Source organism: Diabrotica virgifera, chromosome 6 (genome assembly GCF_917563875.1).
Source record: "Diabrotica virgifera virgifera chromosome 6, PGI_DIABVI_V3a".
Classification (NCBI taxonomy): domain Eukaryota; kingdom Metazoa; phylum Arthropoda; class Insecta; order Coleoptera; family Chrysomelidae; genus Diabrotica; species Diabrotica virgifera.
The window spans coordinates 145644944-145664639 of record NC_065448.1 but is presented as its reverse complement, the minus strand read 5'-3'; the positions used below and the strand labels follow the sequence as shown (position 1 = coordinate 145664639).

General features: G+C 32.5%; 1 protein-coding gene across 1 annotated transcript in view; it reads left to right on the top strand.

Annotated features, from left to right (window-relative positions):
- The window catches only part of LOC114338268 (uncharacterized), a 79900-nt gene extending 63735 nt beyond the window's left edge, over nt 1-16165 (top strand). The window contains exon 5 of the mRNA XM_028288862.2: nt 15968-16165. Coding sequence (XP_028144663.2) covers nt 15968-16135 — 168 coding nt within the window. The 3' untranslated portion in view covers nt 16136-16165. The remainder of the gene's footprint in view (nt 1-15967) is intronic.
- Nucleotides 16166-19696: the final 3531 nt, after the last annotated feature.

The window sequence follows — 19696 nt, the reverse complement described above, 5'->3', positions numbered from 1 at the left end:
CATAGTAACTTACTCGAACGCCTGACTTGTACTGCCGGCGAAGATAGAAACATAGCCGCATGCTTTTGTTCACAGAGCTGTTGTCAACGGAGTTATGTGCAGTTAAAGGTAGGTTCGGGTTTCACAGACCCCCCGCTACCACGGCAGGGTTAAACCACTGTACTTGCTCAAACAATGACTCTAATGATATTCAGCAGATCAAATATATATTCTTTGAGGCTTCAAGCCCACTGAAATGATGGTGAAAAAATACAATCTTTAAAAAATTAACCTTCTATGACCAATAGGAACAAAGATAGTATTTTTTTAAAATCATATTTTCTTTGTTTATTAACAATAAGAGCTGAACATTGAACAGATTATAAGTGAAGATCAAGATTTTATGACCCATTTTATAGAAAAATAGATAAATAAATAAAAAAGAATTAAGAAGAGCAAGTTGAATGATCCTGTGCAAGGGTTGTATAAAATGTGTTTACAACAATGGCAAAAAAAGAAACAGCACATATTTTTAATGGCCTCAAGTTCAATTCAAGTCATTTATTAATAAATTTGACGAATTTTTCAAACTACTAGTCATCATTTGCTAATGAAAGCATTAATATCTGGGTCATTTAAAATTATTTTTTTAAAATTGAAAAAAAATGAGTGATACCCAAGATGTTTACTATTTTTAAAGTATGGAGAATAACTATTATTCAATTTATTAGAAATACTATTGACAACGGAGTAGATCCTAAGGATAATTACGATTTATAGCAAAAATTTTAGGAACAAATACTTCATATTACAATTCCTGTAGTTCTTGATTTTAACTCAGTAAGTTAATGAGCAATAATTTGCTCTACAAATACACAGATCTTATTTCCTACATTATTAATTAACCACATAAACTTTGATAATGCAAGTTTATTGCTCGCACCCATAATTTTACCCTTTTGGATGTGAGAGTTTTGTTAATATACTTGTAATTGTTTAAAATATCTACATAAATATTTTTGTTAAAATCTAAACAAACAAAAATCGTCTATGGTTGGTACAGTATAAATACCGTTACACGCATTATCTACATACGTCAGTAGATAATGAGTAGAGTCAGTAGAGTATCTATTGAATAGTATTAATATATTATATTTTACATTAAATTAAATTTACATTTAACATTAAATTAATGTTGTTTAACTCAAAAATCGAAACGTCAAAAACAAATCCAGTCAGAAAATCGTGTTAAAAAAATTAATGTAAATTAAGAAATGATTTTAACCTGTAGACGTTTAATACCAATTAATAAATATCTACATTTAAAATATTTTCTTCTTTTATAATTTTTTTCAAACAATTTCTGCATTGGAAATCAAAACATCAAAACAAAAAATACAATTTGTATTATAATTAATTTGTAAAAAATGACAGTTGTAAAAAATGAATCAACTTTTTTATTTAAGTTGCCATTGACTTTGATGAATGACACACACGCACGCAAAATGTCTTGATCAAACTGGAGAGTACCTACCTACGTTGAAAAATGTTTTTCTTAAAAAAAACTTGCGTTGGGCCACTTAAATATCAAACAGTAGGTATTCCAGAAAGCTCAAAAAAGATTATTCTTCTTGTAGTGATATTCAATATTAACTGTTTTTGCTATAAGAGCTACAAAAAGATTTTAAAAGGGTTTGTTAGTAAAATACAGCAAGCTGCTTTTTTGTTTGTTTAGATTTTTTTAAATAAATCTTGAGTATCAACATAATAGTATCTCAGATGTAAATGTATAATTGGTAGACATCTATTAACTTTTTATAAATTTTACTACAAAAGCTTGCACTGCATGTTAAATGTATTACGTAAAATTTGTAATAATATTTAAAACAACTTATTATATTGTTACAATGTAAAAAAAATTAAACTGAATGGAATTTGCGCAATTAAAAACACCACCTAATTTGTAATACTCGTTTACTATCAGTGTCGAATTGTTTCGTGTTGGTTTTAGTAGGTCAGACACCTTAGATTTTTATAGAAGTGTCACCGTATGGTTGTTTATAACTAGAATTTGAATTTTTCCAGAGAAAGTTATGAAAAATTTAGTAAAACGTATAGAATGAAACATCGACGTTACAAAACCCTATTTTTCAACTTTTATCTTAAATATATCGGAAAGAATCATTTACGATACAGATCTATGAAATGAAATCGTTCGCAATTTAGTTCAGAGAAATAAGGAAAAAAATATCCTGTTAATGACACAACCCCCTCCAGGCCGAAACCAATTTTTTTGAGTAGTATGGACATCTGTAATAATATTCTATATGTTTCCTGCAGCCGATTTTGATGATATACATAGTTATAAACAAATGAAGATCAAAAAACGGTAAATTTTCGCTTTTTTCGTCTACAACCAAAAAGATAAGTATTTTAAACAAATTTGAGAGTGTGAAACTCATAGAACGTTCTTATTACACGAAATGCTGAGACATCTGGTGCTTAAATCATACCCTAGATTTCAAAGCAATTGGTCAAATAGTTTAAAAGGTATTTAATTTGTTTATCCCAAATTCATTTTGCAACGCTATAGTCAGAAAATGATGAAGTTACACTAATACTTTGGATAGTTTATAAAAGATGAAGATTTGTACTATTAATTTAATTTAAAAAAAAAATGAAAAAAATTCTAAATACTTCAAATTTATTTTGCAAAAACATGTGAATTAAAAAAAGGGGGGCTAACTTCGTCCCTAATTGTCCTAGGACAATTGTTTCTGTTTCTAAATGTGTATAAAAATTCAGTCTTTCCAAATATGAAAAAATAATTTTTCTACGGGCAACGGTTAAAAAGATATTCTAATTGTTTATAAGTAAGCAAAAAATCAACGTGTTTTTGCAAAATAATTTTACACTGTTTAAAATTACTTTTTTTCATTTTTTTTTTAATTAAGTCAATAGTTTCAATGTTCTTCTTCCATAAACTGTCAGAAGTCTTACTGTAACCTCATAATTTTCTGACTTTTAGTGTTGCAAAAAAAATGAATTTGGGATAAACAAATTAAATAACTTTTAAACTATTTGACCAATTGCTTTGAAATTTAAAACATAATTTAAGCACCGGCAGTCTCAGCAATTCGTGTAATAAGAAGGTTCTAAGTTAATTTTTACATAAGTTATGAATATTTATAAAAACTCAAAATTTATGATTTATTTTGCAATTTTCTAAGCAACCAATAAGGATAGATATACTCAGCGAAGGCCATATTGAAATTTTTTAGACGATTTATGAGTTTCTTACTCTCAAATTTGTTTAAAATGCTTAAATTTTTGGTTATAGGCGAAAAAAGCGAAAATTTACCGTTTTTGATCTTTATTTGTTTATATCTATGTATATCATCAAAATCGGCTGCAGGAAACATAAAGGTTAAAAATATATGTCCATACTACTCATAAAATTTGGTTTCGGCCTGGAGGGGGATGTGTCACGAGAAAAATCTTATTTCTCTGTACTAATTAAATTCCCTAATCAAAGTTGCTGTTTTCCTAATAATAGTTATTTATGAAACAGTTCGTGAAGTATGCTTTTTGCGAACGCACGCGATTTTTAGAGCACGAGCGACAACGGAGCGAGTGCTATACATCGCGTAAGTTCGCAAAAAGTACTTCACGCACAGTTTCATGCAATCTTTTATCTACGATAAACAAATAAAAAAACTGTAACTCTTCGTCACTGGAATTCATTTCTATCCTACGATTTTTAGAACTTTGACATTTAAAAATCCTAACTACTTTCAAATCACAAAACCGTCAAAATTTTGTTGTAAGTCATTGCTCATATTGTCATCACCATGACAACGCGAAAATTAAGGATATTTGATTATATGAAAGTGTGCCAAAAAACCCATTGAAAGTGTGCGAAAAAGTAAATCCCATTTAAAATACATTGTTACTTCACGCACACTTTAAACCCTTCACGCACTGCTATCTATAATGACAGTTTTCACAAACTAAAAACTTATACATAATATGACATAGAGTAGATACAATAATTTTTTTTTAATATAACGTATTGGAAAATTAGCTTATGAGAAATCTGAAAATTCTTTTTTAAAATTTCTAAAAATTTGATATAAAAGTGTTGAAGTTCCAAAACTGTTCCAAAGAATTCTATTATAAATTGCTGATTTATTTATATTTAGAAGAGCAAAATAAATGGACTTTCAAATTCACTCTAAAAAATTATAGTCGGTAAATTAAGTGAGCCTGGGAAAATTCTAAAGGAGTTATAAAAGTTGTATTTTTTCCTTATTCAAACTTGTTCAAAATTTTATCAATATATTCTTTAATATAATTTATAAACATTGATATAAATTTTTCAAATTGATAACAGTTGTTTTAAAAATAAGCAGACTATTAATTTAACAAATAATTTTTCACTCGCTTTCAAATATTTTCAAATTTTTCGTACAGCTGCATTACAAAATTATTATAACAAAAACAAAAAAAGAGCCTCATTTTCTTCACGCTATTTGATAGAAAACTTCTAATAATACTAAAACTTATACTAATCTGTTAGAAACTGGGGATTTTTTCAATTTTCCTAAAGCAAATTTACAAGACATTTTTATAAATTTTTGACGATTATCGACTACATTATCATTAAAAAAAATTCATTCTTTGTAAGAGATATGATAGTTTTCGGAATATTTTTAGTATAACAGATAACAGGTTAAAAAAAATTGTTTTTTCCTGATTTTTCCACAACTTTATCAGCTGAAGAATATTCAACGTCTACTGTCTGACCAAATTCAATTTGTATTTGAGATACACACAAATAAAACGGAGATCGTTGAGCTCGTAAGCGAGATAGGAAACTAATGTATAGGGTGGCCGGAAAGTCCCTTTACATTAAAAATAATAATGTTTCAATACCGCGCTAATGTTGGTTGACGTTCCTGTGCATGCGCATCATGAAGGGCACCTGTCTGGTCATGCAAACAGACAACAATAGGTGCGATTGAAACATAATGGCGGACACAGGTGAGTATACAATTGAAAAGTGTTAGGTCGCTGTAGTGTAGACGAACGTCGTCATAACAACAAAGCAATGGCCGACATTATGAATGATTTTGTTGTTCGTTTTGAAAAACCATCACCATACAGACCAACTTTGCTGTCATGGAAGAAGAAGGCTTTTTAATTGGGAACCGTTCTCCGCACAAAAAAGTGGAAGACCAAGCACTCGAAAACACTCGAAAACATATGGTGGCATTGAGGTTTCCATTGAACGTTCACCGATGAAGTCGACGCGGAAACGCTCTGTAGAGTTTGGTATTAGGTCAACAATGCAAGATCACATGCGAAAGGATTTAGAAGTGAAGGTCTTGTTTATTTTCAACAAAATGGCTCCTCAGCCCATTTTGCTCTCGCCGTTCGCAAACGCCTGAATGAAATTTTACCGGACCGATGGATTGGGCGAGGTTCTCCAATTCCTTGGCATCTAAAAAGTCCAGATCTGACGACGCCGGGCAATATACTGTGTGGATTCATTAAAGCAGAGATTAGAAAATGCAGATATGTTTCAAATGAGGACATGCGAAACAGAGTTCGTCAAGCTTTTACGTCAGTAATACCGCACATGCTGCGACGGATGAGTATATGAACATGGCGTCGTATAAAGTTGTGTTGCGACAATGGAGGTGTGCATACCGATGTTTTGGATAAATAAATAAGTAGTAAATAACTTACAAACAAAATTGTCTTATTATTTTTTCCCTCTGTAGTACAACAACAGCAATTCATTAACCCTAGAAGGACCAAGGAGGGTTAAAAAGTATTCACAACATTGCATTACATCCGATTTTCTAAATACCTTTGTTCCTAAAAATCTCAAATAATTAGTAGTTGTTGGCGTACTACTGCCCTATTAGATGGTCTAATTAACATTTCTATAATTTAATTCATTTCGTCATACTTTTATAAAAACTTGACAGTGGACTATAAATAATCCCCTTGAATACCTTCAACACCATCCCAAAATGGAAAGGCACGATATCATTCATGTGTCAAATTAGCAAGATCTAAAAGAAAAAAGGCCAATAAGTTGGCAAAAACAAGCATAGTTTGTTCAAAATGCAAGTATGTATGCGGTAAGCACAGCAAGAAGTCACAAATGTTTCTGTATCCTACGATGATGCCAATTCCACTGAAGCCGAAGACTCCAAGTAAATTATAAATTCGTATCTTTTAACTGTTCCATTAACGTCTAGGAATAATATAAAAGTGTTATTTTTAAATTAGTTTAAATAAAGAAGCACGTTTTTGATTAATTTATGTGTGGACATTTATTGACTCTCCTTGGTCCTCGCTGTTTCTACTAAAAGGTTGGTCCTGCGAGGGTTAATGTAAAGGGACTTTCCGGCCACTCCGTGCCACTCCTTGTAGAATCAATTATGTTAGCTCCGTGACGTTCGGTCTATGACTGAAAGCTTCCGGTTTACCGAATGTCAACACCAGCACCAGTGCGCATCCAAATCTCAAATACAAAGTGAATTTGGTCTGGTCAGACAGTAGTTTTAAACAACGTTCTGGAGACATTTCTACAATAATCGGGGTGCAACTCACTTCAACCAACTTACAATGTTGGTTGAAACTTAAAAATAAATAAAAAACACATACAGGCAGCCATGATTGCGAAGAAACTAAACATTTGAATTATAAAAACCTGAACACTATCTATTTAACCTGCTTACTACAAATCTTTTTTTGTATTATTATACTTCTTGTGTTGATTTAAATTTTTTCTTATTTCAGTTTCAGTTCAATTTTTAATTGAATTAACTTTGTTTCATTTGGAGAATAGAAAACACAAACAGGCCATTATACCTAAACATACATTAAAACATGTGTAAATTCTTTAGTTAAAATTCTGACATTGAACAGTCAAAGAGTATTATTATTCTACTGGAATATTTTATGTGTATATTATTCCAAATCTATGTATTATTCAAAAACGGAAAAACGCCTTGCTATATCTCACTTGTGATTTTTTTAAGTTTAAAATTGTACATGGTAATTTTGTGTACTTATAAAACTTTATGTACCTGTTGAGAGATTTATTTACAGTATTGAACTGTATTGGCTTTGTAATATATCCACTGTTATTTAAGTTCTTGTCATAGAAGAGTCTGTATTAAATTAAACCTTATATTCCAATAAAAAGTTACCAATGACAATTTGTTTTATTGTCTTAATAGTATTTTCGTATTTAGCTTCAAAATGGCGTTTGATTAATTAAAAGAATCATACAGCTAGAAAAGAGTCTCAAACTTCGTCTCAGGCTTTACAAAGTCTCAAACATTCATCAGCATACAACACATGTAATACAATAAAAGTTTAAAAATAATATACAGTGACGTGCTAATAACCGGCAAAATAACGCAAAAGATGGAAGTAGATATTCTGTACCATTCCTGGTGCAAAGTAGGGTGGGGGAAACCGGTTATTCAAGGTTAAATACCGGTTAGACCTGTTCCTGTCACGTGAAGGTAAGTTCAAGGTCACGTGAAGGTCAAGTTCTTAAGGTCATTCAAAGACAAGTTCGAGGTCAAGGTCATTTAGGGACAAGGTCAAGTTCAATGTCAATTCAAAATCAAGATCAAGTCTAAGGTTATTTAGGGTCAAGTTCGTTCAATGTCAAGGTCATTTTAAGGTCACGTTCAAGGTCAAGGTAAAGAGGTCACGTGAGGTCACCTTGAAAAGGCCACTCAAAGGTCGAGTTCACAGTCAAGGTTATTATTGTAGTAAAAAATTTTTACATAAAAAATGCTTTATATACAGGTATGGAAAAAAATTATCGGACTATAGGGCATTAAGACAACGCAACGAACTGAGAAAAAATATTATATAGGCGTGTACGTCCGAGAGAATAACATGTAACCACATGTCTGTGATAGACCCGTTAGCACTATGGCCAGCCTTGTCTGTACATTTTTGCCGAAAGAAAGTTTATTTTTGAGATGATCTGGGGAAATATTTCAACGATGTAATAGCAAGATTATAAAAGCAGGTTCATATCTTAGATTAAAGTTCATGAAAAATAACAATAAATCCTTAACGGCATAACAATTTTATAATTTTAACTATTTTAAAATTAAACTTTCATCACTATCCGTACATTTTCTACAATTCTTGACACAACCGGTTTTTGAAAATTTAAAAATAATGTGAATTGTAGATTTTGTTGGTACCGGGTCTTCGAATGAAAACGAAAACCTACCGATTATATGGTCGGCACTGTTTTCACAGTAATGCTATTTAATAGTTTGAATTTTATATTCAGTTGTAAGGTTACCATTTTCCTAACTTGAAATATCTATTTCTTTATTCTGTTTTTTGCAAATAAAACCAGAATTATTACTGACCAAAAAATAAACGTTTATTTGACGTTTTCGTTATCAAAGTTGCATGACTTCAAAAGTTTGACAATGAGTTTGACAAAACAAGAATTCAATCTAATGGGTGTTAAAACAAGCTCGTATGTCGGTACTAATTTCATACTATATTCGGTCTCTCCCTATTAGCAGAACAGCCTCATACTATTCTTTTCGTACCAATTATGCGTGCTATATGCAGTTTTCAGATTACCACACCTGTATTTATTACACTGTTATAATATGTTCTAAATGTTCAAGCGCAGACTTGCATAAATGACAACTGGATTGCGCCGGTGCAGCACCTTCGAGCTCTGTTCTCCATTCGGGACGATTGAAGTGTACAAAACATGGCAAACGAGTCTGAACTTTAAAATCTCTTGAACTACTTTCGTGGGTAATTTATACCAAGATCGAAGTAATTCCCACGGTTGCAGTTGCACATATTTTCTAAAGTATTGTAGGGTAAAGTTTTCTAATTCTTCTTCTGTAAACATATACAACGGTTTTTGTGAGTGTTGAGCCATTATCAAAGCTTTGTGGTGTGTGAGCCATTATGAAAACACTCCATTGCTATTAAACGGTTAATGTTCTAAACATCAAATGTATCTACTTTTATGTTGTAAAGCAAGGTCACCTATAAGACATGCGCAGTGGTTCAAACCTAGACTATTTAATAGTAAACCTAGACTACTTAATAGTAAAATTTTGTTCGTCATAAGATCAGAAAGTAATTAATTTTCAGTCATTTAGTAAATTTTGTTCGTCGTCAAAAAGGTATAGTCCGTTCGCTAAACTCAGACACAACTGGCTAGTGATTTTAATCGGTATTTTTTTTGTTTTTTTTTTTCAAAATTGGCAAAATGACTTACTATCTAGTATTTTTTTTTTGCCAATTTTACCCAATTGGCAAAATTACTTACTAAAATCACTAGCCAGTTATGTCTAAGCTTAGCGAACCGACTATAATAAATATTTTTCAATTAATGTTGTTACTTACATTATTAATTTTAGAATTTAGACATTTGTGCGTGTGTAGGTGGTAGGAAAATTCTTGACGTAGTTGAAGCAATTCGAAACTTAAAATGGGTTTTCAACGACAAGGCAGACGATTTCGAGTAAGAAGCCAAGCGTGCTGCGATAAGAACAAGAAGGTATACGGTTGAAGAATGTAACGAAAAAGCAGCAAAATACCACACAGGAGCTAGAATATGTGAAGAATATACAGGGTATTTGGTAAAGAATGGGCCATAGCTTAACCTTAGATTTCTGAGGTTAAAATAGGTCGATTTAAGCTAACTTACCTTAGTACAAAAGTTGATAACCGAAATACAGGGTGTCAAAGTTAATCTTTTATTTTATTAATTTTTGAATATTTCCTGACAGGCATGGGACAACAACACGAAATTTGGTAAGTGGCGCTGGTACTGTACACCCTACTAAATTATGTTAAACAGACGTTTCTGGCTGCTTCCAGAGGCGTACGACGGGGGAACGTGAATGGTTGACCCTTCCCAAATTCTACGCCACTGGCGGAATTTCTATTTTAGTGCAATTTTTTGATTCTCCAATACTTTCTATGTAAATAACATACTCTTCATTCGTAACGATAAAGCCAATAGTTTTCGAGATATTTGAAGCTAAAAATGAAGGAGCATAATACATTAATCAAAATAAGTGTGCCTTTTTATTTTTAACTTCAAATATCTAGAAAACTAAGGACTTTATCGTTACGAATGAAGAGTATATTATTTGCATAGAAAGTATTGGAGAATCTAAAAATTATGCTAATAGCAGTTTCATCAGTGGCGCAGAATTTGGGAAGGGTCGACCATTCACTTTCCCCTGTAGTACGCCTCTGGTATTGACCACAAACGATTATTTAACATAATTTAGTAGGGTGTACAGTACCTACAATTTCTTCTAAGTACCATAAGGATATGTCATATAGTTTTATAGTACCGGGCACACATAGTTCTTAAAGTTTTAAATAGAGAATAAATTATTTTAAAAAATGAATACTTTAAAATAATTTGACATATCCGTGTGATATTTGGCAGAAAATGTAGGCACTGTATTATTGTGTACATGTAAATAATACATGCGTTAAAAACAATGAAGAACAGAAAAAGCCCAGGACCTGACATGCTTCCTATCGACCTTTTAAAAATTATATGATGTTTTATTCATATTGATGTTTTAGTGGTACTCTTGAACAAAATTTATAGCTCAGGTACATTACCCACAGAATGGTTGACGTCGATCTTTATTTGCCTCCCTAAAAAGAAAAACGCAAGAGAATGCGGCGACTACCGCACCATTAGTTTGATGTCCCATGTGCTAAAGTTGCTACTGAAAGTCATCCATAACCGAATATATCATAAACTGGACATAGACATTAGATACGCAGTTTGGGTTTCGCAAAGGCCTGGGAACTCGTGAAGCATTTTTTTTCACTTAACATACTTATACAAAGGTGCCTGGACGTCAATCAAGATATTTATGCGTGTTTTATTGACTATAATAAAGCATTCGACAAAGTTCGACATAAACAATTAATGCATGTCCTGGAATCAAAGAAGTTGGACTACAATGACCTCAGGATTATATCGAATTTATACTATAAACAACGAGCAAAAGTACATGTTAACGACCAGCTGTCAGAGGCAATTGAAATCAGACGTGGAGTGAGACAGGGATGCGTGTTGTCGCCAATTCTTTTTAATGCCTACTCGGAAGAGATCTAGAAAAAAGCTCTTGAGGGTGAAACAGCTGGAATAAAGGTAAATGGAGTTCCCATTAACATTAGATATGCGGATGACACTGTCATCTTAGCTGAAAATATTGGGGATCTTCAGAGGCTGGTGACCAGAATAGCAGAGTTTGGACAAGAATACGGGCTAACAATGAATTTCAAGAAGACAAAGTTTATGAGAATATCAAAAACTCGAAGAAATAACGAAAATCTCTTCATAAACGGATCCAATATCGAACGAGTCGACCAATATGCTTACCTTGGAACAATGATCAACTGCACAGGAGATTACTTACAGGAAATCAAAATCAGAATAGAAAAGGCTAGAGCAAATTTTAACAAAATGAGAAAAGTGCTCTGCACAAGAGATTTGAAGTTAGAGCTAAGAGTTAGGTTGGCTAGGTGCTACGTTTTCTCGACTTTGTTTTATGGAATGGAAGCTTGGACCTTGAATGCTGCATCAATGAAAAAACTAGAATCATTCGAGCTGCGGGTGTACAGAAGAATTCTGAAAATATCGTGGACAGAACACGTCACAAACAAAGAGGTTCTGAGAAAGATGAATAAAGAAATGGAAATCCTAAACACCATCAAAACAAGAAAATTGGAATATCTCGGACATATTACACGTGGAGAGAGATACAGCTTGCTCCAATTGATTATGCATATGAAAGAGAAGCATAGGGAGACGCAGAATATCGTGGCTGCGCAACTTGAGAGAGTGGTACGGATGTACATCAAATGAACTTTTTAGAGCAGCCGTGTCTAAAATACGAATAGCTATGATGATTGCCGACCTCCGCTGCGGAGATGGCACTTAAAGAAGAAGAAGTAGGCACTGTACACCCTACTAAATTATGTTAAATAATTATTTCTGGCTACTACCAGAGGCGTACGACACGGTAAAGTGAATGGTTGACCCTTCCCAAATTCTACGCCACTGATGAAACTGCTATTTTAGCATAATTTTTATATTCTCCAATACTTTCTATGCAAATAATATACTCTTCATTCGTAACGATAAAGTCATTAGTTTTCGAGATAATTGAATTTAAAAATGAAAAGGCACACTTATTTTGATTAATGTATTATGCTCCTTCGTTTTCAACTTCAAATATCTCGAAAACTAATGGCTTAATCGTTACGAATGAAGAGTATGTTTTTTACATAGAAAGTATTGGAGAATCAATGAATTGTACTAAAGTAGCAATTCCGCCAGTGGCGTAGAATTTGGAAAGGGTCAACCATTCACGTTCCCCCGTCGTACGCCTCTGGTAGTAACCAGAAAAGTTTGTTTAACATAATTTAGTAGATTGTACAATGCCAGCAACACTTAGGTACCAAATTTCGTGTTGTTGTCCCATGCCTGTCAGGAAATATTCAAAAAATAATAAAATAGAAGTTTAACTTTGATACCCTGTATTTCGGTTATTATAAACTTTTGGACTAAGGTAAGTTAGCTTAAATCGACCTATTTTAACCTCAGGAATCAAAGTTAAGCTATGGCCCATTCTTTACCAAACACCCTGTATATCTGACTTAATATGCATGTGTTGCTTTTTGAGAAGAGTCAAAACCTAAGCCTGACTGATTCTTAAATCAGCTCAGAGATGTTCTACCTAAAAATTGTGAAGATGAAGGAGTAGATACTGTAAATACATGTAGAGATAATTAATAAATAATATATGTATTTTATTTTGTAGTTTTCATTTAAAAACAACCTATCGTTAAAATTGGAGGAATTTATGAAAAAAATGAAGGGTAGTATTAAATCAATGTAGGTAAGTATTCATTATTTGTAAATTGTGCAAGATTTACTGTTACTTTCTAATTTTCTGTATTATTGTTGTCTTTTGTATGTTTCTGGATTTTTGTTTGTTTTGGATGTTTCTATTCACATTACGTTTGGATATTTATACCTAATTGTGACTCAGTCCCATCTAAAACATACTAAATTGTATATGTCACAAGAAAACAGTTTGCATATTGTAGTATTTTTGTTTTTATTTAATTGCCGTATTTTCTTTTGTTTTGTAGTAGGTCCTATTTATAGTTTGTCTATTATACTGGGTTGGGATAAAGTATGGAACCAAGCAAATATCTTTGAAACGAAAAGAACAATATTTATGCAACTTTGCATGCAAGTACAGTGACGTAAAGGGAATCTGTTGCCATATTTTTTGTTACTGCTCCACTTCCGGTTTCACCGGAAATACCCTTAACTTATTTAATTTAAATGGGACACCCTGTATATTTTTGCGGATTTTAAAAGAACTTGTTATTTTTAATTCATACATACCAAATTTGGTAGAACAAATTTGTTAAAAGGTGTCTATAGATAATTTTTTGTATTAATACAATGTAGTAGGAAATAAACGAGTACCATCTATACTGTAGACTAAAATTGTTGTTTACATGCACTGCATGACTTATTTGAATTTAGTATAGTAGGTAAAACTGTTACTGAACTAATTGACAGAAATAAGTTGTATTAGTATTAAAAATGGTTCATTCAAGTGAAAAAGATCGTATTGAAATATTAATGATAATCGGTTATGGTGAATTTTTATTTTTTGGAAGTGAATTTTCCAAATCGATGGATTGGACGTAGAGGATTCATAGAGTGGCCCGCTCATTCTCCGGACCTCAACCCGTTAGATTTTTTTCTTCGGGGTTATCTAAAATCACGTGTTTACGTTAGGCGACCAACATGTTTGCAGGATTTGAGACAAAGAATAATTGATGAATGTGAACTAATACGTGGAGAAATCTTGCAAAAAGTGACTCACGAATTTATTTATAGGCTTGCACGTTGTTAGGAGGTGAACAGCAAACATTTTTAACATTTGAAATTATTTTTTTTTTATTTTTAATATCATTGGTCTAACGTAAATAAATTATTGATGGATTCGACCTTTACTTGATGGAGGTTCATTTTATCTCACAATAAAACACTGAAAAACGTTTGTTTTCTATACTTCAACAAAATTTATTACAACTATGTTATTACTACAGCTGTTTCGGCAAAGTGCCTTTCTCAAGTGATATATTTTACAATGTGTTTGCCTTTTTAAGTCTTTAACTGAAGAGATTGAGGAGTGGGGAGCTGTTTGTCTCGAGTTGGTCATTCAGAATTATATCTGTATTTTTCAATTTATTAATTTCCATTGATTCTAAAAGTGATAGCTTAAGGCCTTTATTTTTAAATATGTAGAATTTGAAACTCTTCATTGAAAGAATGATTATGATCTAGAAGGTGAAGTGCGTATGTAGAAGTGTCTGTTTTTCTATTGTTGAAAGCCCTTTTGTGTTCTGCTATCCGTTTGTCAAAAGTTCTGCCAGTTTGACCGATGTAAGTTTTCGGACAGTCACCGCAAGTTAGTTTGTACACACCACTCTGTAGTTGCTTTCTCTTTCGGCTTTTATTGTTTTTAATATGTTTGCTTAAGTTGTTGTTAGTTCTGAAAGCTGGTGTTATTCCTTTCTTTTTTATGTATCTGGCTATTTTTGTTGTTATTTTGCCAGTATATGTGAGAGAGCAGAAGGTACTGGGTTCTTTCTGTGGTGGTGGATACACTAATTTCAAGGCTTTCTTATGGAGTTTTTGGTTTAAAATGTTGTTAACTGTTTGTTCGTTATAGCCATTGTTTACTGCATTTTTTAGCAGTAAACAATGGCTATAACGAACAAACAGTTAACAACATTTTAAACCAAAAACTCCATAAGAAAGCCTTGAAATTAGTGTATCCACCACCACAGAAAGAACCCAGTACCTTCTGCTCTCTCACATATACTGGCAAAATAACAACAAAAATAGCCAGATAGATAAAAAAGAAAGGAATAACACCAGCTTTCAGAACTAACAACAACTTAAGCAAACATATTAAAAACAATAAAAGCCGAAAGAGAAAGCAACTACAGAGTGGTGTGTACAAACTAACTTGTGGTGACTGTCCGAAAACTTACATCGGTCAAACTGGCAGAACTTTTGACAAACGGATAGCAGAACACAAAAGGGCTTTCAACAATAGAAAAACAGACACTTCTACATACGCACTTCACCTTCTAGATCATAATCATTCTTTCAATGAAGAGTTTCAAATTCTACATATTCAAAATAAAGGCCTTAAGCTATCACTTTTAGAATCAATGGAAATTAATAAATTGAAAAATACAGATATAATTCTGAATGACCAACTCGAGACAAACAGCTCCCCACTCCTCAACCTCTTCAGTTAAAGACTTAAAAAGGCAAACACATTGTAAAATATATCACTTGAGAAAGGCACTTTGCCGAAACAGCTGTAGTAATAACATAGTTGTAATAAATTTTGTGGAAGTATAGAAAACAAACGTTTTTCAGTGTTTTATTGTGAGTAAATAAATTAACCTATTTTTTAACTGTAAAGAGATTTATTTCTTGTTTTAATAGTTTTTTGTTCCAAACTTGGTATGGATGAATTAAAAATAACAAGTTCTTTTAAAACCTGCAAAAATATACAGGGTTATCCCATTTAAAGTAAATAAGAAGGGTATTTCCGGTGAAATCGGAAGTGGAGTACTAACAAAAAATATGGCGTCAGATGCCTTTTGCGTCACTGTACTTGCATGCAAAGTTTCATAAATATTGTTCTTTTCGTTTCAAAGATATTTGCTTGGTTCCATACTTTATCCCAACTCTGTATATAGTTTGTGTTTGTTTATAGTTTGTCCTATTTTATTTCTTTGTTTTCTATTTTATTTAACTCTGTCTTATCTTAATTTGAAATAAATTATTTTAATCTACTTTTTGTTTCAGATTGATTTGACTACTATCGACACGCAAGATTTTTTACGGGAATTCTTGGGGCCGTTTGACATGCCGGCTTCCTCCTCCCCGTCCTCAACCAAAGGGTTCGATATGCCTGAGACTTCGTCCTCCTCCTCCTCGTCCTTAACCAGACGGTTCGATATGCCTGGGACTTAATTTTATTTAAATAAATTTATTTTTATGTTTTACCTTTGTTTTCATTAATTAGAAAGTAATAACTATGCAAATAGGTTTCAATCATCAAAATAATGTTGACTGAAATAATCTTATGCAACATTGTATAATTGGAATGCAATGTTGTAAAAGAAACAAGTGCATATTAGCTTATAAGCGGCTTGTCAGTAGCGGTGCTATTTGGCCGTTATATTCACATTATTTAAAAAAAAATCAGAAGAAATTAAATTAAAAAATGTTTGGGGTATTATTCTCAGATTATACAAGGTGAAATAGAATTGTCACCAAACCAAAATATCTTATACTGAATTTAAAAAAGTTAAATGTAATTGCAACTTTGTAAAAAAATTAATTTCGAGATAAGACAGATATAACTTGCTATCAGCGGCGTTATTAAAATTTGCAGTTATAATCACGAAATTTAAAAAATTTAGAAGGAACTAAATTAAAAGATGATTAAGGTATAATTTATCAGATTATACAAGGTGAAATAGGATTGTCACAAAACAGAATACCTGTTACTAAATTAACTCGTTCAGTGTCTACGATGACAGTGTGGTTATGGTCCTTCTCAGAGGCATTTTTCAGTACGTCACAAGTGACCGAAAAAAGGTAATAAGTCCGTGATACCTAGTAATAGGGCTTTTCATTCACAGTCATTTGTTTCGAGCTTCTGTCAAATGTCGTATAATCCGTGTATATTAATATTATACAGTGCGTCCATAAAGTAACGCATACATTTGTTATTTCGTAAACCGGCGACTTTAAGGAAAAATCCCGAAACAGGCAGTGCCGGTTTATGCACTGGGCGCTTGGGGCGGGCGCCCAGGGGCCCGGGCTCCGGAGGGGCCCGTAGGGCCCGTTCCTTTTATTAATAAAAAAGTAAAGTCCGTTAAATAATCTACATATTTTTCAAAACAGAAAAAATGACTACGAAATACCTGCTATTTCGAAATGGTCTGATTTTAAGACTGATGACTTTATAAAAACTATGAAATTTTAAACCAAACAGTGATTCCTTAGAAAATTGTAAAAAAATGTATCAAGATGGAGACAAAGTTTATTGTAGAAGATTAAATGGAAGCAATTTTTATAGAGGAAAACTCAGTGGAGGCAAAGAAAAAAGAGATTGTTTAATATACGACGTAAGTGCTAAGGCTGTTTGTTGTTACCCGTGCAAATTATTTTCAATTGAAAAAATAGTTTAACTGATTTTGTATGGACCCACTGGAAACATTTGAATAGTTTTCTCAAATATCGCGAAGAAAGTAAATTTCATCTGAACTCTATGGTTACATTAATAACAAGATCATCAATAATTGGAGTTATAGACGCTGCCTTGAAAGAGCAAGTAGAACGCGAAGCTGACTATTGGATAAACATACTAAGAAGAGATGTTGTTACTGCTAAATTACTTGCTTCTCAAGGACTAGCTTTCCGTTGATCCAATGACGATTTAACGAGTCGTCATAAAGGAAATTGTATATTCGGCTAAATTTGACTATGTACTTCTTATATGAACATTTACAACGGAATGCGAATAAAAGAAAGGGTTCAGTTAGCTATGTGTCTCACCAAATTTGCAATGAGTTCTTGGAAGTAATAAAATCAAATCTTGTAGAAACTTTTGACGCTGTAAATGCTTTAGTTAAAAACTAGGGATCCATCAAACCTATGTTTTCCAGTTAAGCAATAACAGAGACGAAAAATTAGCAATTAAAATGAAGCCAAGGCATTACAGAATAAAATGGATACCTTGAATAGCTCCATTGACAGTGATTTGGACAAAAACTTTGGAACGAGTTAATGCAACAAGCAAAACGTAAACGTGAAGAAACTGTGGACTTGTGTCAATTGGAGTAGAATTAATGACACCTATTTTGAGATTTGTTGGAGACGTAAGACATATGTTAAGTGAAATTGAATACAAGCCAAAAATATTTTTTACGAAGTTGACGATATCTCAAACATATTCTATACAACTGACCTTCACAGAACAAACAAGGGAAAACATTTTTTGATGAAGCAGGTGAAAGTGAAACAATTAAAGGCCAGTTATAGGTCACAATATTACTCAAGATTCAAGATCTTTTAAAGAGAATTGTTCTTCTTCTTCTTCTTCTTTTTGTATAGATATGGCTGCCTCTTTTTTCAATGTGCCTCTAGTAGTTGTCGTTCCACCTTTTTGGTGGCCTTCCCACTCATCGTCTTCCTATTGGGAACCGTCTCTCGTTGTCCTTACTACTCTATTTCTTGTCATTCGGCTTATGTGGCCATTCCATTCTATTCTTCTGTTTCTTACACAGTTATTAATGTTGTCCACCTTGCATCTCCTTCGTATATTTGTACTTCTAGCTCTGTCCCATAGAGTCTTACCATCGATTTTTCGGAGGGTTTTGATCTCGGCTGTTTCGAGCAATCTTTTTGTCCTCTCTGTGTCGGGTCATGTTTCTGCCGCGTATGTCATTATTGGTCTGATGACTGTTTTGTAATTTCTGCCTCTCATTTCTTTTCCGATATGTTTATTTCTCCATATTGTGTCATTCAGGCAACCTGCGGCTCTGTTTGCTCTATTCACTTGATCTTCCACTTCTGTTTCGAGCCTTCCGTAGCTAGATAGGGTGGTGTCTAGATACTTAAACTCCATCACTTGTTCTATTATCTGACCCTCAATCTCCAATTTACATCTTATTGGATTTGCTGTTATAACCATGCATTTTGTCTTTTTTGGGGAAATTAACATTTAAAGAGAATTAAATGCTACAAAGATGTTACATCAGCTGGTACATGTTTTTTTTTCTAAGCTAGTTAAAGAAGCAGTCAAGACGTCAATGAATACTCTATGTGTGAAATATAAAAAAGATGTTGATGAAACCAAAAAGAACTGGCATAATGAAATTACTCATTCTATAACATTATGCTAAAAGTTAAATAAACATTTATAAAATTTGGTGTCATCCAGGATGTAAAGATTGTAAAGTAAGGCAACAATTCCCAATATTTTACCTTTACTGCAAGCTTATTTCACGATACCAGCTTCTAATGCGTCAGGCAAGCGGTCTTTTTCGGCTTTAAAAAGAATAATAATATATTTAACGCCAAATTAGGGTCAAGTAAATCTAGATGCATATCACTATTGTATAGAAAATGAAGACCTGGAGCAACTGAATTGTGATAGTATTATATGACAGATTGCCAATGCCTATCAAGAAAAAAGGTGATCTAAATTTGTCATAAGTATGTATTTTTTAGAATATATTTTTTTGTTCGTCATGTGTTGTTTTGTGTAAATTTCTGTATTTTTTTTTTTATTTTTAGATGTTTTTTTTGGAATATTTTTTACGTTTGCTGTTCTTCTTGTTTGGTTAAAAAAATGATGGATTTTACAAAAAATACATGCGTTTTCTTGTTAAAAAACTGACAACGAATAGCAATTAAGGGGGCCCCTAAATAGTCAGCGCCCAGGGCCCGAAGTTAGGTTAAACCGGCACTGGAAACAGGTCGATTTTTATTTTTAAATTAAGATTTTTTGGAATATTATAT